The sequence below is a fragment of the Monodelphis domestica genome, chromosome 5 (assembly GCF_027887165.1).
Source record: "Monodelphis domestica isolate mMonDom1 chromosome 5, mMonDom1.pri, whole genome shotgun sequence".
Classification (NCBI taxonomy): Eukaryota; Metazoa; Chordata; class Mammalia; order Didelphimorphia; family Didelphidae; genus Monodelphis; species Monodelphis domestica.
In genome coordinates this window covers 1,957,670-1,983,651 of record NC_077231.1, presented here as the reverse complement: position 1 = coordinate 1,983,651, position 25,982 = coordinate 1,957,670, and the positions used below count along the sequence as shown (strand labels likewise).

Below are 25,982 nucleotides of genomic sequence, written 5' to 3'. Positions count from 1 at the left end.
GCTCAAAAAGTTATTTAAATGTTTCTCTGCAGTTAAGATATAGATTATACACACAGCATACCTTTATTAAGATTAAAAGCTTCAGATTTTTCATTAAATAAGGCTACAGAAAGGAGGACTGGTGACATTCACATTGTTTGAAAAGAACTTTGGATATAGACTCTAAATGATCACTCTATTACAAATATTAATAACATGGAAATAAGTCCAGATCAATGACACATGTAAAACCCAGTGGAATTGCTCGTTGGCTGTGGGAGGGAAGAGGAGAGGGAAAGAACACGAATCATGAAACCATGGAAAAATATTCAAAATTAATTAATTAAATAAACTTAAAAATGCAAATGATATATTGTTAGCACGACCCAGGTAAACATGGCGGCAGTCTAGACGCAGGATTCTTCCTCTCTTCAGCACCCACTGATATAGACTACCTCAAAAGATCAAAAAACCCAAATTCATGAGAACAAAGGGACTCTACAGTAGGGTGCAGCATTGAAGGTATGTGGGATTTGGGCATTTCCACACTTTAAAGGGGTGAAAAAGCTCCCACCAAAACGCAAGCACCCCCACACCAGCTACCAAGTCAGAGTCAGAGCCAGTGTGTGCCAGAATCAGTGAGTGAGCAAGGGGCACCTCTAGAGCAAGTGAGAAGCTCCTCTAGGTCCTTTGAAGCTCACTGAGACCACCAAAGACCTACCCCTGAGAGCAGCTAAGCCTGAAATCTCAGCAGGCTGAAGAGTGCAGACCATGGGTGCTCGTGGGAAGATAGCACAGAGAAGGGCAGCAAAAAGCAGAAGCTGTGGAGATTTGAGAGCTTGCCTCAGGCAAAATCCTTGCTCCTTAACTCCGTACACAGAGAGCCTGCCCATCTCACTCAGATTTCTGACTAAAAAGGGAAGGAAAAACCTCCACAGTGATGTCAAATTGTGCGCAGGAATAACAACCTCCCTCCAAGAAAAACAAGAAGGGATTGACCCTGGAAAATTTGTATGGAGGAAAAACCAAGGCTACAGAGTAAATAGAAGAAATTAAAATAAATGCACCAAAACCTTCCAAAAAACATGGAAATTGTCCACAAGCTCTTGAAGAATTTAATTTGGAGCTTATCAAAAAAATGGAAGCCTTCTGGCAAGAAAAGTGGGAAATAGTTCAAAGAGAAAATAACAGTTTAAAGGACAAGAACTCCCAAGTGGAGAAATAGCTGGAAGCCACAAAAAGCAGGATAGGCCAAACTGAAAAGGAAAATCAGTCTTTAAAATCCAGAATTAGGAAATTGAAAGACAATGACCTTGCAAGACAATAAGAATTAATAAAGCAAAGTCAAAAGACTGACAAATAGAAGAAAAAAAATAGAGAAGAAAACATAAAATATCTCACTGAGAAGATGACAGATCAATAAAACAGAGCAAAGAAAGACAATTTGAGAATCACTGGTCTACCTGGAAAGCCAGAAATAAACAGAAACCTTGACATCATACTACAAGAAATCATCCAAGAAAACTGCCCTGATGTTCTTGAACAAGGGGGCAAAATAGACATTGAAAGAGTTCATAGAACACCCTCTACACTAAATCCTCAAAAGACAACTCCCAGGAATGCAATTGCCAAATTCCAGACCTTTCAAGCTAAGGAGAAAATTCTACAAGAAGCCAAAAAGAGACAATTCAGATACCATAAGCACCAATCAAGATCACACAAGACCCATAAGCACCAATCAAGATCACACAAGACCTGGCAGCTTCCATACTAAAGGACCCCAAGGCTTGGAACATGATATTCAGAAAGGCAAGAGAATTGGGTCTTCAACCAAGAATCACCTATCCATCAAAACTGACAATATACTTCCAGAGGAAAGTATGGGCATTCAACAAAATCGAAGATTTCCAAGTTTTTGTAAAGAAAAGACCAGAACTAAGTGGAAACTTTGATATCCAAACATAAAGATCAAGAGAAACATGAAAAGGTAAATAAGAAAGAGAAGAATAAGGGGGAATTTTTTTTTTATTCAAACTCTCTTCTTTAAGGGCTACAATTAGATCAAATTATATATATTAATATATGGGGAAAATGTTATTTGTAACTCTCAAAAATTATATTCACTATTATAGTAATTAGAGGAATCATTCACAGGAAGATATTGAGCTAATAATAATAATAAGATGATATACAAAAAAGGAAACAGGGAGGGGGGGAATCCAAGATGGCACTGAGATACTTGAAGAAATAAAATAAATAGGATAATCTTTTTTCACACAATGATACACATGGGAAGGGGAAGGGAGGAATACTCTTGTGAGAAGGAGAGGAAGAGTGCTAATAGATAATACTTAAACCTTACTCTCAGTAAAATCAGTTCTGAGAGCGAAGAGCATCTAGATCCATTGGGGTATTGAATTCTATCTTATCCTACAGGGAAAATGAGTAGGGAAAACTAAGGGGGGAGGGACAAAAAAAGGGAGGGGCTAGAAAGGGAAGCATATCAAGGGAGGAGATTAGGGGGATTGATTAAAAGCAAACCACTGGATTAAAAGGATATAGCAAAAGAAGAAAGGACAAAACTAGGAGAGGATATCAAAATGCTGGGGAATACACAAGTGACAATCATAACTTTGAATGTGAATGAGATGAACCCATCCATAAAACAAAAACAAATATAGTGAACTAGAATCGAAACTCCTACCATATGTTGTCTACAAGAAACATACCTGAGGCGGGTGGACATTCACAAGGTTACAAATAAAGGTTGGGAGCAAAACCTATCGGGCCTCAACTGATAAAAAGCAGGAGTAGCAATCATGATATCTGACAAAGCCAAAATAAAAACAGACCTGATTAAAAGGGATAGGGAAGGTGAATACATCTTGATAAAAGGGATAATCAACATGTATGCACCAAATGGTATAGCATCCAAATTTCTAAAGGAGAAACTATTAGAATTGAAGGAGGAAATAGATACTAAAAGTATACTAGTGGGAGACCTGAACCTACCACTATTAAATCTAGATAAATAAAAAAATAAATAAGAAAAGATGTCAATGAAATCTTAGAAAAATAAATAGGGACAAAAAGGAATACACCTTCTTTTCAGCAGCACATGGTACATTCACAAAGATTGACCATGTACTAGGTCATAAAAACATGGCAAACAAATGTGGAAAAGCAGAAATAATAAATGCAACCATTTCAGATCATAACACATTAAAAATAATGATCAGTAAGGGCAGGTGGCAAGCCAAATCAAAAATTAATTGGAAATTAAAATAATTCCCCAAAATCGATTAAAGAACAAATCATAGAAAAAATTAATAATTTCATTGAAGACAATGACAATGATGAGACATCTTTCAAAATCTATGGGATGCAGCCAAAGCAGTACTCAGGGGAAAATTTTTATCCTTGAGTTCATATATTAACAAATATGGGAGGGCAGAGGTCAATGAATTGGACATGCAAATCAATAAACTTGAAAGCAAACAAATTAAAAATCCCCAGAAGAAAACTAGAGATCCTAAAAATTAAGGGAGAAATTAATAAAATCAAAAGTTAAAAAACTATTAAACTAATAAATAAGCCTAGAAGCTGGTATATTGAAAAAAATAAATAAAATAGACAAAGTATTGGTCAATCTAATAAAAAAAAGGAAAGAAGAAAACCAAATTGGCAGTATCATAGATGAAGAGGAAATTAAGGCAATCATTAAAAACTATTTTGCCCAACTATATGGCAATAAATATGCCAATCTAGGTGATATATGGGTGAATATTTACAAAAATATAAATTGCCTAGATCAACAGAAGAAGAAATAGAATTCTTAAATAATCCCATATCAGAAAAAGAAATTGAACAAGCCATCAAAGAACTCCCTAAGAAAAAATCCCCAGGTCCAGATGGATTCACAAATGAATTCTATCAAACATTCAAAGAATAGCGAATCCCAATACTATACAAACTATTTGACAGACTAAGCAAAGAGGAAATTCTACCTAATTCCTTTGATGACACAAATATGGTACTGATTCCAAAGCTAGGCAGGTCAAAAACAGAGAAAGAAAACTATAAACCAATTTCCTTAATGAACATAGATGCACAAATCTTAAATAGGATATTAGCAAACAGACTCCAGCAAGTCATCACGAGGGTTATTCGGTTATTCACGATGACCAGGTAGGATTCATACCAGGAATGCAAGAATGGTTCAATATTAGGAAAACCATCCACATAATTGACCATATCAACAAGCAAACCAACAAAAATCACATGATTATCTCATAGACTCAGAAAAAGCCTTTGACAAAATACAACACTCATTCCTATTAAAACACTAGAAAGTATAGGAATAGAAGGGTCTTTCCTAAAAATAATAAACAGTATTTATCTAAAACCATCAGTCAACATCATCTGCAATGGGGATAAACCAGACGCATTCCCAATATGATCAGGTGTGAAACAAGGATGGCCATTATTAACTCTATTATTTAACATTGTACTAGAAACACTAACAGTAGCAATGAGAGAAGAAAAAGAAATTGAAGAGATTAAAATTGGCAATAAGGAGACCAAGCTGTCACTCTTTGCAGATGATATGATGGTCTACTTAAAGAATACTAGAGAATCAACCAAAAAGCTAGTGGAAATAATCAGCAACTTTAGCAAAATTGCAGGATACAAAATAAACCCACATAAGTCATCAGCATTTCTATATATCTCCAACACATCTCAGCAACAAGAATTGGAAAGAGAAATTCCATTTAAAATCACCCTAAACAATATAAAATACTTAGATCTAAACAATTGGAAAAACATCAATTGCTCATGGGTATGATGAGCTAACAAGAAAAATGACAATCGTATCCAAATTAATTTACTTATTTAGTGCCATACCCATCAAACTACCAAAAAACTTTTTTACTGAATTAGAAAAAAACATAACAAAGTTCATTTGGAAGAACAAAAGATCACGGATATCCAGGGAAATGAAAAAAAAAAGCGAAGGAAGGAGGCTTTGCAGTACTAAACCTCAAACTATACTATAAAGCAGTGGTCATCAAAACAATTTGGTACTGGCTAAGAGACAAGAAAGGAGGATCAGTGGAAAAGATTTGGGGTAAGTGACCTCAGCAAGACAGTCTATGACAAGCCCAAAGATCCCAGCTTTTGGGGCCTAAATCCACTATTTGATAAAAACTGCTGGGAAAAATGGAAAACAGTGTGGGAGAGATTAGGTTTGGATCAACACCTCACACCCTACACCAAGATAAACTCAGAATGGGTGAATGACTTGAACATAAAGAAGGAAACTATAAGTAAACTAGGTGAACACAGAATAGTATACATGTCAAAACTATGGGAAAGGAAAGACTTTAAAACCAAGCAAGACATAGATAGAGTCACAAAATGTAAAATAAATAACTTTGATTACATCACATTTAAAAGTTTTTGTACAAACAAAACCAATGTAACCAAAATTAGAAGGGAAGCAACAAATTGGGCAACAATCTTCATAACAAAAACCTCTGGCAAAGGTCTAATTACTCACATTTATATAAAGAGCTAAATCAATTGTACAACAAATCAAGCCATTCTCCAATTGATAAATCGGCAAGGGACATGAACAGGCAGTTTTCAGCCAAAGAAATCAAAACTATTAAGCGGCACATGAAAAAGTGTTCTAAATCTCTTATAATCAGAGAGATGCAAATCAAAACAACTCTGAGGTATCACCTCACACCTAGCAGATTGGCTAACATGACAGCTATGGAAAGTAATGGATGCTGGAGGGGGTGTGGCAAAGTTGGAACATTAATGAATTGCTGGTGGAGTTGTGAATTGATCCAAACTTTTTGGAGGGCAATTTGGAACTATGCCCAAAGGGCTCTAAAAGACTGTCTGCCCTTTGATCCAGCCATAGCACTGCTGGGTTTGTACCCCAAAGAGATCATAAGGAAAAAGACTTGTACAAGAATATTCATAGCTGCGCTCTTTGTGGTGGCCAAAAATTGGAAAATGAGGGGATGCCCTTCAATTGGGGAATGGCTGAACAAATTATGGTATCTGTTGGTGATGGAATACTATTATGCCCAAAGGAATAATGAACTGGAGGGATTCCATGTGAACTGGAAAGACCTCCAGGAAGTGATGCAGAGCGAAAGGAACAGAACCAGGAGAACATTGTACACAGAGACTGATACACTGTGGTACAATCGAATGTAATGGACTCCTCCATTAGTGGCAATGCAGTGATCGTGAACAACTTGGAGGAATCTACGAGAAAAAACTATCCCATTCAGAGGAAAAACTGTGGGAGTAGAAACACAGAAGAAAAACAACTGCTTGATTACATGGGTTGAGGGCGATATGGTTGGTAATGTAGACTCTAAATGAACATTCTAATAATGCAAACATCAATGGTATGGAAATAGGTTCTAATTAGGTCACATGTAATACACAGTGGAATTGCACATTGGTTATGGGAAGGGGAGGGCAGAATAGAATATGATTTTCGTAACCAAGAAATAATGTTTGAAATTGACCAAATTAAAAAAAATTTTTTTAAATATTGTTAGCATGAGCCCTAGCTAACTTCATTATGGTCACTATTTCACCAACAAATAATCACTCAAAAAAAAAAAAAACCCAAACCACTTAAAAACAACACTAAACAAGGCATCAAAGAAAAGCAAGCTCACCATTTCATTTGTAACTGGTAACCTCTTCCGAAGAAGACAAGTGACGACTTCAACTATGGCATCATGAAGTTTGGGAAACCTCAACAACTCCTAAATTCAAACAGAGAGAAGAGGAGAACAACCTTTAATTCCTGAACATCTGAAGGAACATCAAATTAGATGAGATTTCTTTAAAAAAAAAAAATTCTCCAAAGTGGGTATATCTGCTCCCTCTCCTTTACCTGCCTTCATGTTGGCTCCTCCCCCCTACCACCATCATTAAACAAGAGGGAAAAAATCCTGTGACAAACATATATAGTCAAGAAAAACAATTGCCTAAATAGGCCCTGCCCCTGCCCTGGTCACCAAAGTCCCAATCAGAACCAAGACCCTAAACTGTCTGTCAAGAGATGGGAGGCCTCTGAGACTGTTTGGTCACCATGGGAATGAGAGCCCTAAAGCTTTCAGTGTTGGTTGTCTTGACATGATTGTTATTTTCAATCTTTCGTTTGCCCAGGCCTGTACATCTCATTTTGTAGCAACTCATACGAATGTGCCCCGCGGGCTCCTCCTTTCTCAGAGCATTCACAGACCCAGGTCTTTGCCACACATGCAAATCTGCACTACATATTTTTGGAAGTGTGGCCTTTTGTCCTCTTGGATTTCTATGCTGGTGTTCGAACAGTTGAAGAGCTTTTGGGGTAGAGTTCCAAAAAGCTTTTCACAAGGTCCCAACAGGGCATTACTGTACCTTTTTCCTCACAGCCCCGCCAGCATTTGTCAGTTGGGGTTATTTTGGTCAATTTTGTCAATCTGATAGGGGAGAAGTGGTACTTCAGAGTAGTTTTCATTCTCATTTCTTTAATGCAGAGGGATTTAGAACATTTTTTCATATGATGACTGACAGCTTTGATTTCTTCACCTGAAACCTGCTTATTCAGATCCTTTGACCATTTGTCAATTGGGGAATGAATGACCTGTAGTTTTATAAATTTGACTTCGTTCTCTCTATTTGATTAATGAGACCTTTATGAGAGAAATTGGACATAAATTTTCCCCCAGGTTGTTGTTTCCTTCTAATCTTGTTTACATTAGTTTTTTTTTTTTTATAAAAACTTGTTAATTTAATACCACTGAGATTATTCATTTTATATCTTGTAATGGTCTCTATCTCTTGTTTGGTCACAAATTCTTCTTTTCTCCATAACTATTCTATGTTCCCCTAATTTACTTATAGCATCACCCTTTATGTCTAAAACAGACACCCATATTCATCTTATCTTGGTATAGGCTGTGAAATATTAGTCTACACTGTGAATTTTAGATTTACTCTGCCCTGCTTAGTCTAACAAAACAGGAATGTCTACACCCCTACTTAAGGATTAAGTATTGAGAAGGATGGCATATGACAGATATGTGCTAGCAAATGACAAATCAGAAACAACTGACAGACCCCTGGGCTGTCCTAAGTCAAGCTTAAGCTACCATGGTACATGTGAGATGCAGGAAAGTGATGTAAACATGGTCTATATATTTGGCGTCACTTTCTCTCTCTGGGCTCTTTGCACAGATCGGTGGCTTGCAGAAGCGTGCAGAGCGTCTTGGCGTGATGACAGCTATCGTCCAGATTTGGCAGTGAGTGTCCTTGATACATTACTGGGGGAAGCTTCATAACCTAGTTCAGGTGAGGCGTCTTCTCTGAGCTCTCTTGGAATTTAGACTGATTCCTTTCTCCTTTACCTTCCAAAACACTATCTTCTTAGGAAGCTCCTAATCTTCTGAGAAGACCTCATGGTGGAGGTCTTTGAACTCCCCCTGGCACAGGCTAGGCTGGAGAAATCCTATACCCCTTCCCTCTCTCTTCTCCTTAATTCCCTCCCTCTATATTAATTAAAGCACCATAAAATTTCCAAACTGACTTGGGTATTTCATTTAGGGTTTTCCCTGGCGACCAATTAAATTTAGATTAAGTCATAACCCTAAAATTTCCCCTTACCAACACCTAGTTTCTGCTATACTGTTTTCCAATTTCTCCAGCAGTTTTTGTCAAATAGTGAGATCTTGTTCCAGAAGCTAGGATCCTTGGGTTTATCAAACACTAGATTGCTGAGGTCATTTACCCCTAATCGATTCCACTGATCCACTCTTCTATTTCTTGGCCAGCACCAGACTTTTGACAATTACTGCTTTGTAGGACATTTTGAAATCTGGTACTGCTAAGCCACCTTCCTTCATATTTTTTTATTAGTTCCCTTGATATTCTTGATTGTTTGTTCTTCCAGATGCATTTTATTATTTTTTCTGGTTCTATATAATCATTTTTGGTAGTTTAATACATATGGCACTGAAAAAGTATATTAATTTAGGTAGGATTGTCATTTTTATTATAATAAGCTTGTCTTACCCATGAGCAGTTAATGTTTTTCCAATTGTTTAGATCTAGTTTTATCTGTGTGAAGTGTTTTACAGTTGTATTCATATAACAGATTGGCAGATAGATTCCCAAATATTTTATATTGTCAAGTAATTTTAAATGAAGTTTTTCTAACTCCTGCTGCTGAGTTTTGTTGGAAATACACAGAAATGCTGATAATTTATGCGGGTTTATTTTGTATCCTGCAACTTTGCGAAAGTTGTTATTTATTTCCACTAGCGTTTTGGTTGATTCTCTAGGATTCTCTAAGTAAACCATCATATCATCTGCAAAGAGTGATAGCTTCGTCTCCTCATTGCCAATTTTAATACCTTCAATTTCTTTTTCTTCTCTAATTGCTACTGTGAGTGTTTCTAGTACAATGTTCAATAATAGAGGTGATAATGAGCATCCTTGTTTCACTCCTGATCTTATTGGGAAGGCTTCGAGTTTATCCCCATTGCAGATGATACTTGCTGATTTTTTTTTATGAAATGAAACTATTTAGTAATTTATTCTAATAACTTAAAATCACTTGTTCAAAAAGATTGACAATGGGGGCAGAAAGACATGCACATACAGAGAAAGAGTAGCTTGTCTAAAAGAGACAAGCACAAGATCCCATCTTCCACCCACCTTTATTTTCATGAGATCATCGATATGTGTTATTATTTCTTGCTAAAGGTTATTAAAAGATTACTACTTATTATTCTGAGGAAAGGCGCTTTTATTCCAGTGCTTTCTTGTGTTTTCAATAAACATGGGTGTTGTATTTTGTCAAAGGCTTTTTTCTGCATCTATTAAGATAATCATGTGATTTCTGTTGGTTAGAATGTAGTCAATTATGTGGATGGTTTTCCTAATATTAAACCAGTCTTGCATTCCTGGTATAAATTCCACCTGGTCCTAGTGAATAATCCTTGTGAAAACTTGCTGGAGTCTCTTTGCTAACATTTTTATTTAAGATTTTTGCATGTATGTTCGTTAAGGAGATTGATCTAAAATTTTCTGGGGTTTTTTGCTCTTCCTGGCTTCGGTATCAGCACCATAGCTGTGTCAATAAAAAGAATATAGTAGGTCTCCTTCTTTGCTTATTTTGCCAGATGGTTTATATAGTATTGGGATTAATTGTCCTTTAAATGTTTGCTAGAATTCACTTCTGAGCCCATCTGGCTCTGGTAGTTTTTCCTGGGGAGTTCCATCTTTCATTTTTACATAAGCTTATTTCTAAATATAGGGCAACTAGGTGGTACAGTGGCTAGAGAGCTGGGCTTGGATCCAGGAAAACTCATCTTCATGCCTTCAAATTTGATCTCAGACATTAGCTGTGTAACCTTGGGCAAGTCACCAACCCTGTTTGCCTCAGTTTCCTCCTCTGTAAAATGAGTCGGAGAAGGAAATCACCAACCACTTCAGTATCTCTGCCATGAAAACCCCAAATGGACCCAGAGTCAGACACAACTGAAATGACCAAACAATTTCTAAGTAAATACCTTCTCCAATCTGAAAGCCATTTCATGTAATAGAGAATTTGGAAAGTAGGAAAAAAGTTTACCAGAACTAACCAGCACATAAACTGAGTTGGATGGTATTTGTAATGTTCCCCATCCAATGTTTTTCTACCTCAATAAATGACAGGGGAAGAGAGTTTTTTTCACCTCTTCTACTAGGTCAAATTGATTCGTTTGGGTTTTTTTTGTTTAATTTGGCTTAAATTGTTTCCCATTTATAATGCTGTAGTTATTATTTTTATTATTTTCTCAGTTCTATTTCACTTTTCATCAGTTTATAAACGTTCTCATGATTCTCTGAATTCTTTAAATTGATCCTTTATTATGGTACCATGATGCTCCACTGCATTCATGGATCACCACTTATTTAGCCATTCCCTAATTAAAGGGCATCACAGTTTCTACTTCTTTGCTGCAATAAAGCTCTGACACTTGTATAGCACTTCCAGGCTGGCACACATATTCTCATAACGACTCTGAGGGGTTACGTACTATTATCTTCTCCAATTCACAAATGAGGAAACTGAGGCAGACAAAGGGGAAGTGACGTCTAGTTCAAACATCTAGTTAAGTATCTGAGACCTATTGTGTATTCAGATCTTCCTGACTACAGGTCCAGGGCTCTATCCAGTTACCATAAAACCATAAGTATTGTAATAAATTCTGACTCTGTATGGGGAAAGGACCTCCTTGTACAAAAATATTGTTAGCAGCTCCTTTTGTGGTAGCAAAGAATTAGAAATTAAAGGGATGCCCACTAATTGGGGAACAACCAAATAAGTTGTGGTACATGATGGCGATGGAAAGCTACTGTGCTATATATAAGGAATGATGAACAGGACAATTTCAGAGAGAGCAGGCAAGCCCTCCATGAACTGATGCAGAATGAAAGGAGCAGAACCAAGAGAACATTGTGTGCAGGAAGTGAAACATTGTAGCAACAACTGAATGTAACTGACTGCTCCTAACAACAATGCAGTGATCGGAGGGACTTAGGAGAAAGAATGTATCCATATCTAGAGAACTGTGGGAGCAGAACCACAGAGGAAAACATGTGATTTGTCATTTGTTTGTATGGGTATAGGATGGGGGTTTGGGTTTTAGATCATTCTCTTATATAAAATGAGTAATATATGTGTGTGATAACATACATATAACCCCGATTGAAATGCTTGCCAGATCCAGGACGGGGTGGGAAGAAAGGAGGGAGACAATATGTATCTTAACAATGTGGAAATTTGTTATTACATGTGATTGGTAAAATAAAATATCTTTATACTACTCTAATTCTGAGTTTTACCTGTGTAGTACAGTTATCCTTTCCACAATTGTGGGGGTTAGGGGCATGGCACCCCCATAATCTGGAAAATCTGCGTAAAATTTTGACTGTCCCCTTCTGTGGGAGAAAGAATTTTGAATTTTTCTTTTTTCTTTCATGGGGTGTTCACAGTATCTAATTGTTAATTTTAATTTAAGTATGCATTTCTGAGTTTCTAAACTTTTTCTGTATCATCTTCTGGCCTTTGCATGTTATCTGTTGCTTCCACAAAACTCCCCCAAGTTCCCATTTAATTTCTTACCCTGACTTGTGATATAGCAAAACCTCAATGAGCAAAGTTCCGATGGGGAGGGGATACTTGTACATGCCTAAGTGGAGGGATCAATCTTAGTGTGGGAATTTTAACCACTTTTTAAAAATTCTAATTCCAAACTTCTTTCCAGAATGATTACATCAACTCATAACTTTGCAGTCATTTTTCTTGTAGCCCTCTCTTGTCCTTGGTCCAGACAACTGGTATCCTAACTTCTGTGACTTTCGTAGAACTGAGTCTTTTTACTAAGGATTCCATTTAAATGTTTACTTCTTACCTGGGTACTATAATTGCTACAATGCTGAATAATTCTTTGCATTTCTTCATGAACCAGCTCCACACAACGAAGGCTGGGCTCCTCTAACCGTTTGATTTGTCTCTTTACTAATAATTCAAATGAAACTTCAGGCACAAACAAGGCAGGACGGGGTCCCTGAAAAAAACATATTTTAAAAAAGAATTTAAATGTCTACCTCATATGATGTAGTCCTTAATGGGCAAAAAGAAAAGCTATATTTTTTGTTTCTTTTTTTCCTTGAGGTCCAACCATATTTTATTCAGTGTGTGTGTATGTGTGTGTGGGTGTACAGAATATATGTATGTAAATATACATTCATATACTTACACACACACCCTCCTCCCCACCTCTGGCCTCATTTTAAAATACACTGTACCCTTACCTGCCACTTCTGTGAGAAGAAGGGCCACAAAATGATAAACTTTAGAAATTTGTTCCAGACAATGAGAAATAATACCCAGTTGAATAACAACTACAGAAAAAATAATAGAAATAATAACTATAACAAAGATTATAGAAATTATAGGAAACCTTAGGACTGATAACTATTCTAGGAATAGAAATCGGGAAAATGCTAACTCATACCAAATACCCCACAACAGTATATCTTAAGTGGAGCTCGATATACTCAGGATGCTCCTGCCCCTCCACGTGGGGCAGAAGGTGGTGCCCCTTAGACTCTATTGTTTTTGTTGATGTTAGCCCTTTTCAGTTTTGTTTCCCCTCCAAATAGTATCAAAGAAGAAGAAATGAGTTTTGAATATAGTTCCTGTCTACCCTCTTACTATCTTTATTTGTACCATGCTACTTGTCACATTGCAAACTGGTCCACCAAACTGTACACAACCTTTGGAGACTTTAATAACCAAAATACTAATTGATTTTAAGGCATTTTCATTGCCCCACTCCCTCTGACTGCTTGATTTGATTTACGTGTAATAAGATATAAGGGTCCATTTGGTAACTGAAGTAAAGTGCTGTAGCAATATTTGTATTCCCCACTTCTGCTTTTATAGAAATGAAATGGATGAGACATATAGTATCGGTCTCCTGGGAGACATGATACCCCTGGATAACTCCCTAAAGGGAACATTTCCCATGGAGTCTACTGGCTTCTGGATGATATTTTGGACCCAAAAAGGTATTTTTATCAGCAGTACAGAGGTTTGTGTTTTGAAATTTGTTAAAACCTATCTCCTCCAAGCTTGCAAGATTTGCTAGATATAAAACAACATGTAGCATGTATTTGTCACACAGCAACTCATATGATTGATTGTACCTTCTGTTGATAATGAATAATTGCCTGTATTGATTGCATTTGACTATTGATTATGACTTCCCTATTATGGATCTGTACTATTTTGTTGCACCTTATTTGGTTGATCCTTGTACTTAAACAAATTGCCCTTGTAAGAAAACATATATATATATATATACATATATATATATATATATATATCCTTGAGAAAAAGAAAACCTGTATTAGTGACCTATATTGATTTGATTTGCCTTTTATAACTTTTTGTGCCTTAAAAAAATTTTTTTTGTATTTTCATGAATGTATTATTGCTTTTATCACCTCATTTGCATTCACACTGCAGATCATGTCAAGTTAAAGAGGAAATGAATCTTATTTTTTTGCAAAGTAGCCCCTACACTTTACCACTGTGGTTGTGAAATGTACACATTTTAAACATTCTTGTTTTTCTTCCTACATGTGCCATACGGTATTTGATTTTTTCTCTCATTCTTTGCATTTGAAGCACAAGTCACTAGTATTGAGAAGATTTTCTTTTAACTATTTTTTATTTTTTGCAATAGAATAAGCTAAGATGTTCATTTGCTTAGCATGTAAATGCATCCCAAAAGTGTTAGACTATGGAAACCTGCCATTTATTAATAAAATGTTATGGGACTGTGATTAATGTTTGTGTCTGATTCTAGGAAATGGGATCAAAAAGGAGCACAGACTTCATCCACACAGTGACATAGAAGCATGGATCTAACCTGAATAGTGCCAAAAAAGAGCACACAGGTCAAAAAAGAAACTAATCCAGGTGGGACTGATAAACGTCTATGCCAATACAAAAGGACCTGAACCTAGTGTGAGACTCGAGATTGTGGCACTTGACATATGTTAAGACGCAGGACTCCTTGAACCACATTCCTTGTAAAATACTTTCAAAGTACCTAACAATTGGCAGTTCTGGTTCCCCTATCTCTGAGAAATTATGAAAGATCAGACCAGGGAATGACACTTTCCTTTTACACAAAAATCTAGCCCTTTTTTCTCTCATAGTATGGCAATGTTCTGTAGTCCTGGCTTATACTGAGCAAGTATAATATTACTGCATTTTTTCCCCCCTACAGATTTGTGGGACAGAAATTTGCTTTAATTGGTCCCTAATACAAGAGCATGTTATGAATTTATTCTTGTTTTCTTCAGAAATTTTATATACATAGTTTTTTTGATATTTTGATTCTGATTTTGAATTGTTTAAATTGTTAAAATTTTTTTGAAGTTTAATTTTTTCTTCTATTTATTTTTCCTTTTATGTTTTTGTTTTTCTTTTGATAATTGACTCATACACCCCCATAACTCAACCATTGTGAATCTTAAAAACTGCTCAGATTGTACCTTAGAAGATTTGGTTAAGCTATTCCCTTACTGTAACAAATGGAGGTACTTCATCAGGAATATACTGGGAATTTTAAAATTACTCCACTCTGCTCAGACAGTGCCTTAGGGGAAGATAAAGTTGTAAACTCCTAATTGGACAATTAAAAGTCCCTAACTCATAGTAAAGCTAGAACCTTAAGCTAGATCTATTTTTAGATCTAATACAAAAGGGTGCTAAGTACCTATAAAGGTTAAATTAATCACTAAAAGGTCAAGCAACTTACAAAAGGCAAGCTTAACAAAAGAGGTGTTAAGTTTTAGTCTAACCAGAGGAGAGAACCAAAGAAGATAAGAACTAAGAATGGGCAGTCCTGGGAAAAAGCGTCTACTATGATTGGTAGACATGAAAATTTAAGGGAGGTGACATAAGAGAAAATTTCTTTAAAAGGAGAATTCAGTTCAGTTTGATGGTAGTTCAGTTTGGAAGCTGAATTGGAGCTCTGAACTCAGTTCAGGAGTTCAGTGGAGGACTGGAGCTTGCTTGAAATGATCTTGTGGTGAGTGATAAAGACTGACTCGCTCTTCCTTAAGGCTCAGGCCTAGGCCATTTGGCCTAGGCCCTTTCTACTATTTTCTCTTTCTCTCTCTCTCCTTCCATTAATTCTTTCATTTGTATTCATTAAAATTTCCATAAAACCCAGCTGACTTGGGTATTTTCATATTTGGGAATTTTCCCATGGTGACCACTTAATTTTAGATTTTAAATCAAGACACTAAAAATTATCTTTACAGTTTGGCCGAAACCTTTATAGTTTTGGCAATTCACAGTCTTGGTAAACCATATTTTCACGGTTCCGCCATGTATCCTGAGTTTGATCTGGGTGTGGTGAACACCCTCTTCAGGGGGATTGTATTATATTTTCATAAAAAAAAAATCCAAGATTTAAAATTTTGTTTGAGAAAAATTTTAGGGAAAGAAGCTTGCTACTTCCTTGAATCTAGAGAATAAACTATTTGGAGAAATATTCCTGAAGAAACCTATACTGCATCAAGAAGATCTAGAATGAACTTTTGGGTAAAATTAATTGAACTAAAGGGGGTTCAACATTAATTTTGGATGTAAACTTTTATGCCAAAGGGGACTGTCCCCTAATTGGCTTTCTGTCAATGTGCCTAGCAAACATTGGTTTTGCTTTCTCTATTTCCCTCTTATCTCAAACTATTGTAGTTTCCTCTTAGAAAGTGCAATATTGTATAGACCTGTAGTGATGATTGTGTCAAACAATCAACTGGGGAGTCTCCCCAGTGATCACAGGGGGATTGTGAAGATTACATTAACTCTCCCCTGCCCATTTTTAGATTTAATCACCAGAAATGTATACATCCCACTTACACTTGAGTGGGGGAGGCCTATGACCCAAGTATACAATAGTGGGTGAAGAATCAGAATCAACTGACTGTCCCCTGGGCAGTCCTAAGCAAAGCTTTAGGTATAATTGGTACATGAAAAATGGAAGAAAGTCACAGGAAGTGGCAAAAAGAACTGGTCTTTAAAAATGCCAAGAACTTCCTGTGAGGAGGTCTTTTCATCTTTTGTCTTCCACCTGACTTTGGAGGAGCTCTGACTGAGGATCTTGGACTGCCTCTACTTTCCTCAAAAGTACCACATGGGGTGAGTGGAAAAGGCCGACTTGTTTTCCCAGATTTTCTAAAGAGACTAGCCTCAGGAGAGAGCTACCCTCTTGAGAGAGGCTTCCTGCATCCCCAGGTCCTTGGCTCAAGACTGAGGTCTCTCTGTCTAAGGGCTAATTAGCCCTGCCTGGGTTGAGCCAGAGATCAGAGCAAAATACTTAGTGTGTAGGCTAGATGTCTTACTCTAACCTCTCTCTGATTTGCTTACTTTCATTCTTTCCATATTTTATAAATAAATTGTTAAAAGAAAATAATACACTGTAAATACAAGAGGGGACTTACCGTAGCATTTCTAATGGCAGTCAAAATATCAATGGTATTAAGGCCACCCAGAGGGTCAACAGACTCTAATGTTCTCCCAAAGGTTTCATGGAAAATGTAACATATTCTAGCACCACCACATCTGGAAAGCCACAGCAAATAGTATTCAGATTAAAAAGAGGTTAGGCATTTGCTTTAAATTTACAACTTTCACTATCGCTCGGATATACCTGGAAATAACAGAGAAAAAGAATTATTTACGGGTTTGCTATGTTCAGATATTAGATTTTTTTTAATACCACAGCGATCTTTCCCTTATCCCACAGGGAGAGAACCGAAAGGTAATAAGCCCATAGTGAGATGAAAAGTTATTAGCAACAGAATTAGAACGCCTCAAATTCCCTTTATTTTTATCACGAAGACTTAATTCCAATAAAGGGCACAGAGAGCATTTTCAGAAATACCTGGGTTCAAATCCTACCTCTATTACTGTGTGACCAGGGCAAGGCAATTAGCCTCGTGGCAAACTGGCCCAATCGCTAAGAATATCAGTTGTACTCCCCTCCCCACGTGTTACTCACAGCTCAGATGTCTCTATGTACTTTGCGGTTCCCTCGATGGTGTTGCAATATTCTGTGGCAAATTTGGTAATAAGCTGCAATAACGTGGCACTCTTGTCATCCACGGGTTCGCCGTAGCTATTCAGGAGAGACTGGTACTGAGCGGCTAACACGTTGATTCTCGTCTTCAGTTCGGGCAAGCAGTCCCGGATGTGGTGCATCAACAACCTGCCAGAAAGAAGGCGTTTCTGAGCCACCCCCGAGGCATGAAAAGCCACCTCACACTCATCAAAGGGGGCCCGGAGCACCCCGAGTTCAGACGTGGGAATTCAGGACAGAAAACAAAAGCGCTCGAGCGAGACGAAACGGAACGAAGTGTTTCTCTGCATCTTCACGAGACTTGGAGAATCCTGCACGTCAGGGAACATTCGGCCACGGTCAGCTGTGAAAGCCTCGGCCGTTGCCCAGCAAACAATCACGAAGGACAGCTGGCGAGAACGCTCTCCACTCTGGAGAAAGGCAGGCCGAGGGAGTCTGGACGTGCATCTCCACGTTGTTTGGGTGCTTTTGGGGGGGTCCCTACGGGTATCCTCTCACAACAACCCACTACAGAACCCTATTTTGCATGATCATACACATATGACCCAGGTCAGACCCCATCTCGAGGAGGGGGAAGGAAGAGCGGGAGGGGGGCAATGTGGATCTCAAAACGTTGGAAAACGTGTTAAAAATTATCATATGTAATTGGGGGAAAAAAGAAAACTTTTTTAAAAAATCCCGAGTATTAAGAATTAGAAAGGTGGCCGGAGGACATGGCTTGGAGCCCAGAAACCACTCTATTCATCACTGCTGCTGGCCCAGCATGTGCTCCATGGAGACGAGGCGGGTTTTCCCTAGCCTGGAACCATCCTCACACTGCAACTGATCTAAAGGGCTCCGTTCATTAACTTCCCAGTCAGCTGAGGACACCAAAAGGAATTGGTATTCCTCAGGCTCAAGTTAAGTGGAGCCTAGTAATGTGGAGGGGCGGGGGGGGGGGGGGGGGGGGGCGAGTCAAAATTAGCCCAAACAAGCTAACGTTTCCCTCCAATCCAAAGCCTGAGTCACTTTGACCAGCATGAACTAGGCTTGGCCCAAGAGCCCAAGTAACAGACTTTAAAAGATCCCAGAAAAATATTACATATCAAGCATGATGGATGCCAGATTTAACAAGCAATATTAACCCCCTGGTAGTCTGCCAGGGATTAAACACAATTCATACTGCAAACACTCCAAGTGGAGCCAAGATGGGGGTGTGGCAGGAAGCAGGGCAGCGAGTCCATCGACTCCACTTTCACAGATCTAGAGTACGCCCAAGACAAACCTTGAGGCAAAAATCCAGGAAAAGCCCTTTGTTCAGGCCAGCTCAGCAAAGGGAGGCTGACAGAGAAGTCTGAGGGTGAGCCCAGTGCCGGGGCAACCCCACATCTGTGTCGAGGCAGCGTGAGTATCCGTATTCGGGATGAGTTTTTGTCTTGGGTTTTCCACTGGGAGGTGTGGGGACCAGAGGGTCGGGGAAGAAGTGTGAGAGGGCACATCTCAGCCGATTAAACAAAAAACATTTTTTAAATAACATCATAAGAGATGCTTGGAGGCAGAAGCATTACAACATACCCCAATTTTTAAAAATAATATAAAAAATAAGTGGGGAGTCTCAGATTTTGGCCTCAAGATTCAATGATTTGCATCCTTCTACTGAGCTGACTCACGGAAATAATTTTGAAAGTCCAGACAGCAAATATTTCCCAAGAGAGTCATGTGATTTCTGATTTCAAAAGTAGTCCAATTTGAACCTTTATCCACATACAAAAAAGGGCATTTCTCTCCCTCCACACAGAGCCTAAAATGAAGCCCGCATATGAAACAGATCCTTGTTTGAAGCTCTTGCTTTGTATTTAGAAAAGCCCAGAATTCAACATGTTCCATTCAGAGCTGCCTACTCATCTGTGCTTCGTTCTGCTTAGTACTCTTCCTCAGTCCTTGGCCTGGAGCTTTTCACAAGTGATTAATAAATCCTTTCTCATATATCGAGAAGGTACTCTAAATTGACATTATCAACAACATAATATAGAGCAACATTAAGTTCCAAATTGCTTTTTTTTTTAAACCCTCACCTTCCATCTTGGAATCAATACTGTGTATTGGCTCCAAGGCAGAAGAGAGGTCAGGGCTAGGCAATGGGGGTCAGGTGACTTGGCCAGGGTCACCCAGCTGGGAAGTGTCTGAGGCCAGATTGGAACCCAGGACCTCCCCTCTCTAGGCCTGGCTCTCCATCCACTGAGCCACCCAGCTGCCCCCTACAACACTATATCCAGGGAATTTTGAAAGTTGAAGGTACTTTGTTGACAACGTCAGTTTACTCTACAATTTTCAATACATTCCAGCTGTGATTTCTTGAAACGAATGCATAAAAAGTGAAACTCTAAAGGCAAGGTACCAAAACTTGAAACAATTGTAGGTAATGACACCTAAAACGTAAGAAAACAACTTGGGGAAAGGAAAGAGAATGTCCTATTTTCAAAGCTGAAAGAGTTACCTATTCAGTGTCCTAGCGAGATACTTTGTTCCATTTCTGTTGGCTAATGATGGATATTTCTTTTGAAGAAAAGCATATTCATCGCGGATAGAATCCGATACACTCTTCTTATTGTTAATGTCCAGCTGGCTCCTGCGGGTTGAAAGGAACAACATTATTACCAGAAGGTGCTGTCAAATTGATTTGCTCTTTCACCTCCTTTAAGTGAGTTCGTGAGCAAAGCATTTTCCTGGCTCTCCTCCACTTCCCACTCCGTTTACTTTTTCCTGGCCATCCCCATGAACAGAACCATTTCCTTAAAGCTGCGCCTACGCACGTATCTTCTCTAGGAGCCCCAAGAACATCGGTCACCCACCGAGTACGACACGCAGTGCGACCCCAAAGGAAGTGAGGGGAGCCTGGGGCTGGCGTGGCACAGGATGGAGAGGGCAGCAAAGCACAGGTCAGAGTCGCGGTTTGAAGGGACTCTAAAGGGCCTTAAAGGACGTCCGGTCCAGCCCTCTCACGGTACTCAGGAAGCACCTGGCTGGCTGTGAGCCACAGAGACGGGCCCAACAGGGAGCTTTCTGCACCCCCTCGCTCCGGACTCCTTGAACCTTTCCCCTCACACCCCAAGGCGTTCCCTAGGTTCCTGGGACTGGTCATTCCCCTTTCGCCTCCACAGGACATTTGGCGAAGGACCTGCCAAACAAGGACTCGGTTCTCTATCACTAACACCAGCATGCTACATGGGAGAGGTCTTTGTCACGCATCCCAAACTGGCTTCAGAAGCGCTCTCTCCCTTGCTGGCTTACCTGTTGACCACTCCAATGATGCCCAGTTTAACGGGTATGACCCGTCCCATCAACACATCCATGGCGTCCGTCCCAGCGTCCATGAGGTCTAGTTTCGTGATTACAGCAAGGGTTCTGCGGCCTGGAAAGTGGACATGAGGAATCCGCGACTGAAGAGGAGCCACTAAGGGCTCAACCTCTGGCGCTGCTCTTAAGAGGCTCCCACCCGGCGTGGGGAGGCCGTCGGTCAGCGCAGGAGTGGGTGGCCCAAGGCCAGGAGAGAGCCTTCTACCCGACAAAGAGTCGTCCCGGCGCCGGCACATGCCTTCACGGGCGAGGAAGCTGGGACAAGGCACACGTGCAGGTTCTCACGTGTGGAGAGAAGCGACACGTTCGCCAACTGTACACCCATCTTCCCCTCAAACCTGTCTCTCAGTTCTCCTCTCCTGCTGTAGCAGCTGCTAGAAGAGGTATGAAGCGGCTCATACACTGCAATGGCTTCATGCCGGCATTTAAAATTAAAAATGCACATTTAAAAAGCCAGTTCCTGGCTGCTGTGACACGCTCTGCCGCTCAGTGCCTCTGCGGGGCCGGGTTACCGTGAGCGTGAGGAGGCGAGGCCGCCATCCGCCTCCGCTGTTCTACACTGCAGTGAGAGACACGGCCCTGGGGAAAGCAGCACGGGACCAGAAGCGAGCACTTAAAAAGCCTGCAGCACTTCAGGGCACCCTAAAGTAGAGTTGCAAGGGATTTCGAGGCACAAAAAGGTCAGAAAAAGGGCCTCTTTACTATCTCAGAAGCTCTCAGGACATGCTAGACGGTGCCTCACGGAGAATCCAATGGGGCTATCCATTGGGCAGAACCATTTCTTGCTTCAAGAAACAAACCGTGCATGCTCGGGATCAGCCCTTTCCTTCAAACACAACAACTAGTGTAAAAAATAGACTCGAATACAGGACTACAATCCCCACGAGCCTTGGCTCCGCTTCCCCAGAATGCCGTGTCATCTCACCTGGCCGGGATCGAGAAGGCATTTAAGCTGATTCAGAGGCTTTGGAGCTCTTGGCTCTCGATGTGGCTTTTTTCATAATGTAGGTGAGGTTGTGTCTAGGCCTCTCTATGGCCTGGACACGTGTCTCTTATCCTGCATTTTCGTTAATCCTTAACCTTCAATAAACCTCTAAAAACATGATACTCCCTGCAGAGAGAAGCTGATTCCAGACGCCTCCGTCTCCCCTAATTTTGCCCTTTACACCTGGACGGCTCCTGGAAAGGAGGTGCCCCCCCCCCTTTTCAAGGCCGGTTTCCCACCACGTGACTTTCTCTGTTCCTCACCATCTGGATCCACCTCTCTTGAGATCTTCAGAGCCTCCGAGGTCGCCATGTCGGTGTTAGCAGCAGTGACGGCCAGAATAATGGAATTCGGGTTGCTGATGAAGCGGAGGATGAGCTCTCTGATCTGAAGCTCGATGTCCTTCGGCTGATCGCCCACAGGCACCTAAGCAGCACAGGCAGGAGGGGGGCGGTCAATGCACCCCCAAAATAAGGACAGTCAATGCGGCTAAACGTTTGCTCGTGTGCGGCTGAAGAGGGGGCGGCAGGCCGGACGTGCCCGCGGCTAGCTGGAATCGCAGCCCTAAAGCCATCGCGCGCCGGCCACAGAGAAACCTACCGCCGGGGGAGGCAGCCCCTGAGCACCGGCGTGGGGCGACCCAAGAGGGAGCGCTCTGCCTACCTTGGTCATGCCCGGCAAGTCCACGAGAGTCAGGTTCACGACGTTGGGGGAGAAAATCTTCAGATGAATGGGCTCCGGACTGACCCCCTAGGGATAGAACAAGCCGTTACTGCGGACGGGACACGACAGCCTCGACGCGCACACCGAGAGCGGGCCGCTCACGGCCATTACACCGAGAGCGGGCCACTCACGGCCATTCCTCCACGGACACCGAGAACGGGCCACTCACGGCCATTACACCGAGAGCGGGCCACTCACGGCCATTACACCGAGAGCGGGCCACTCACGGCCATTACACCGAGAGCGGGCCACTCACGGCCATTCCTCCACGGACACCGAGAACGGGCCACTCACGGCCATTACACCGAGAACGGGCCACTCACGGCCATTACACCGAGAGCGGGCCATTCACGGTCATTACTCCACGGACACCGAGAGCGGGCCACTCACGGCCATTACACCGAGAGCGGGCCACTCACGGCCATTACACCGAGAGCGGGCCACTCACGGCCATTCCTCCACGGACACCGAGAACGGGCCACTCACGGCCATTACACCGAGAACGGGCCACTCACGGCCATTACACCGAGAGCGGGCCACTCACGGCCATTACACCGAGAACGGGCCACTCACGGCCATTACACCGAGAGCGGGCCACTCACGGCCATTCCTCCACGGACACCGAGAACGGGCCACTCACGGCCATTACACCGAGAGCGGGCCACTCACGGCCATTACACCGAGAACGGGCCATTCACGGTCATTACTCCACGGACACCGAGAACGGGCCACTCACGGTCATTCCTCCACGGACACCGAGAACGGGCCACTCACGGTCATTCCTCCACGGACACCGAGAACGGGCCACTCACGGTCATTACACCGAGAACGGGCCACTCACGGTCATTCCTCCACGGACACCGAGAACGGGCCACTCACGGTCATTCCTCCACGGACACCGAGAACGGGCCACTCACGGTCATTCCTCCACGGACACCGAGAACGGGCCACTCACGGTCATTACACCGAGAACGGGCCACTCACGGTCATTACTCCACGGACACGGAGCCGCTTCTGGGGCGCCGCCGTCCGCAGCCACGGCCTGACCAGTGCCGTCCCCGCCTGCAGGCTCCCCCCACTCCCTGCCTGCGTCTCGTCTCCTTGGCTCATCCTTCAGCGCTCGGTAGCGACATTCGCTGCCGGGCAAAGAAGGCACGTGCCTCCCGTCTCCGGCCCTCCGTGCCTCCGAGAGACGGCGGCTGAGCCGGGGCTTCTCTGCTCCCTGCCTCCTCGCCTCCCCGAATGTCGCCATGCTTGAGGGAGCTGCTCCTTCTTTCCTTGCAGCCTGCCCTTGCCAAGGCCCCGAAAGGCCTGCCTCTCCATCCCCTTCTCCCAACCCGCTTCAACGGAGCTTTCCCCGGACGAGGGCCCACTTGTCCCTCCCACGAGGGTCCCTCAACTTCTGACACTATTTTAGCTTGTCTTCCTATTCTGCGAGGCCAGGCGACGCTGTCCGGTGTCCCGTGCCAGGACCGGGGACAGGGCCAGCGTGGCTAGACTGGACAGCGCAGCAGGAACACCCAAACTAGAGGCGGAAACCATGGCCAGGGCGTGAAGGGCCCTCAAAGCGAAGCCCGGGACGTCCTGTGGGATTGCAGGCAGCCACTAGCCGTTACGATCGAGGGAATCGTGGGGCCCAATCTGCATCAGGGCAGGCCACTGTGGCGGCCGTGGCGGGGGAATAGGCTGCTCTAATGCTTCAAGGGAGAAGCAACGGCTTGAACTAAGGGGGCCACTGAGTGAGTCCAGGGAAGGGCCCGACGCCAGCATGATCTGGAAGCGGAAATGCAAGCTCTCACAAGGGACGGAGGACGTGCGGCCCTGCGGGAAAGGAGCCCGGCACAACAGCGGGGCCTCTGCCCGAAATAGGGCCCTTTGGGGGAAAGATATCAGAAAGACGTCATGGTAAAGATGTAACTATGGGGCAATACTATAGGAGCCTGTAGAAAAAATACAGCTGAAGATTTCCTTCGGAATGTGTTGTATTTCTATCAAAGAAAACGAAACAATCCCCTATGCAACACACTGCAGGGCTCAAGAAAGGTTTCTTTTCATTACTTCTACGGATACCTTGCAGCTATAAAGAGGACATTTCACCCTCAGAAATCCGTACCTTATTACTTCCTGAAATCCTCTCGGTTTCGTTTTCAATTTCTTGTCGAATTTCATCAAAATCAGTGTAGAGCTACAATAAAGTATTAAAGTAAGTTTAAATCTTTCTATGAAGGTCAAATAGTTCTTTCATAAGACATGGAATCTCTGGCAAAATATTGAGGCCTGAAAACTTCCATTAATTTGGTGAGGAAGATTATTTGGGAGAGAAATCTCCCTTTCAGAGAGGGGCTTTAAACGATACTTCGAATGACATGTCAAGTAAGTAACAGAAGAACTCAAATGGCCTCCGTTGTCCTGTTTCAAGTATCAATCAAAGGCTAAAAGGATTCCTCAAAAGCACATCTGTACAATTACCTTATTTTTGGTGTGCAGAAATTTGCCCCACTCTTCAGCTTGAACGCCTGAAAAAAATAACCAACACTTTCAGCACCATTAAAAAGCGTCTTCTTTAGCTTCAGTTACACACTTAAAGAGCCAAACTGACATGTAGCGAGCCCATCTCCATCCATTCATGAATGTGTATAAGAGCCCTTACTGAAAAACTAAGCCTGTTCCAGACCTAGGGTACGTTAGCCTGCTCCTTCTTATAGACTAAGACTAAGAGCTGCCAAAATCTAATCTTAGAATCCGCTTTAGTCTGAGACTGCGAACTTAACTCCTAAAAAGGAAAGGGCCTCTAGCAATGCGGATCAGTAATTGCTCTGAACAGACTCTCAGGAGTGCCTTCCTAAGGGGGAGGTCTGCTCTCTAGCTAGCTGGCGGGCCACCCGCTGCCCTGAGGATAAACTAGAATGCCTCTGGGAAGCAAAAGACAAATCCTGTCATTTCTTTCAACATGACAGGCGGAAGCTTCGTAAGGAAGCCTAAGAGCTAAGCAGGCCTTCTCATCTTTTGAAATCTGCATCTGATTAACGAAATTACTGTTTATTCTAAACGCTGACAGGAAAACGTCCACTTTCCAAAGAAAATGACTGTCTTTAAAGAGCATTTTCTCTTGTGAAAATAGCTGAAAGTGGGAAAGGACTCGCCTCCATAAAGAGGGCATCACAAATACCCTCCTCAGGAGTAATCGAGTAAAACCTCAAGAGCAGGAACTTGCACAATTTCCA

The 25,982-nt window shown here is 41.7% G+C and overlaps 1 protein-coding gene across 7 annotated transcripts in view; it reads right to left on the bottom strand.

Annotated features, from left to right (window-relative positions):
- DNM1L (dynamin 1 like) overlaps positions 1-25,982 on the bottom strand; it is a 69,718-nt gene that overhangs the window by 12,065 nt on the left and 31,671 nt on the right. For all 7 annotated transcript variants that reach the window (XM_007502554.2, XM_056797381.1, XM_007502556.2 and 4 more), the window contains 10 exons: positions 25,228-25,274; positions 24,872-24,943; positions 22,699-22,785; positions 22,299-22,461; positions 20,985-21,105; positions 20,191-20,322; positions 17,637-17,843; positions 17,077-17,197; positions 12,462-12,617; positions 6,690-6,779 (listed from right to left, as the gene is read on the bottom strand). In XM_007502554.2, the coding sequence (XP_007502616.1) occupies positions 6,690-6,779; positions 12,462-12,617; positions 17,077-17,197; positions 17,637-17,843; positions 20,191-20,322; positions 20,985-21,105; positions 22,299-22,461; positions 22,699-22,785; positions 24,872-24,943; positions 25,228-25,274 (1,196 nt within the window). The remainder of the gene's footprint in view (positions 1-6,689; positions 6,780-12,461; positions 12,618-17,076; positions 17,198-17,636; positions 17,844-20,190; positions 20,323-20,984; positions 21,106-22,298; positions 22,462-22,698; positions 22,786-24,871; positions 24,944-25,227; positions 25,275-25,982) is intronic.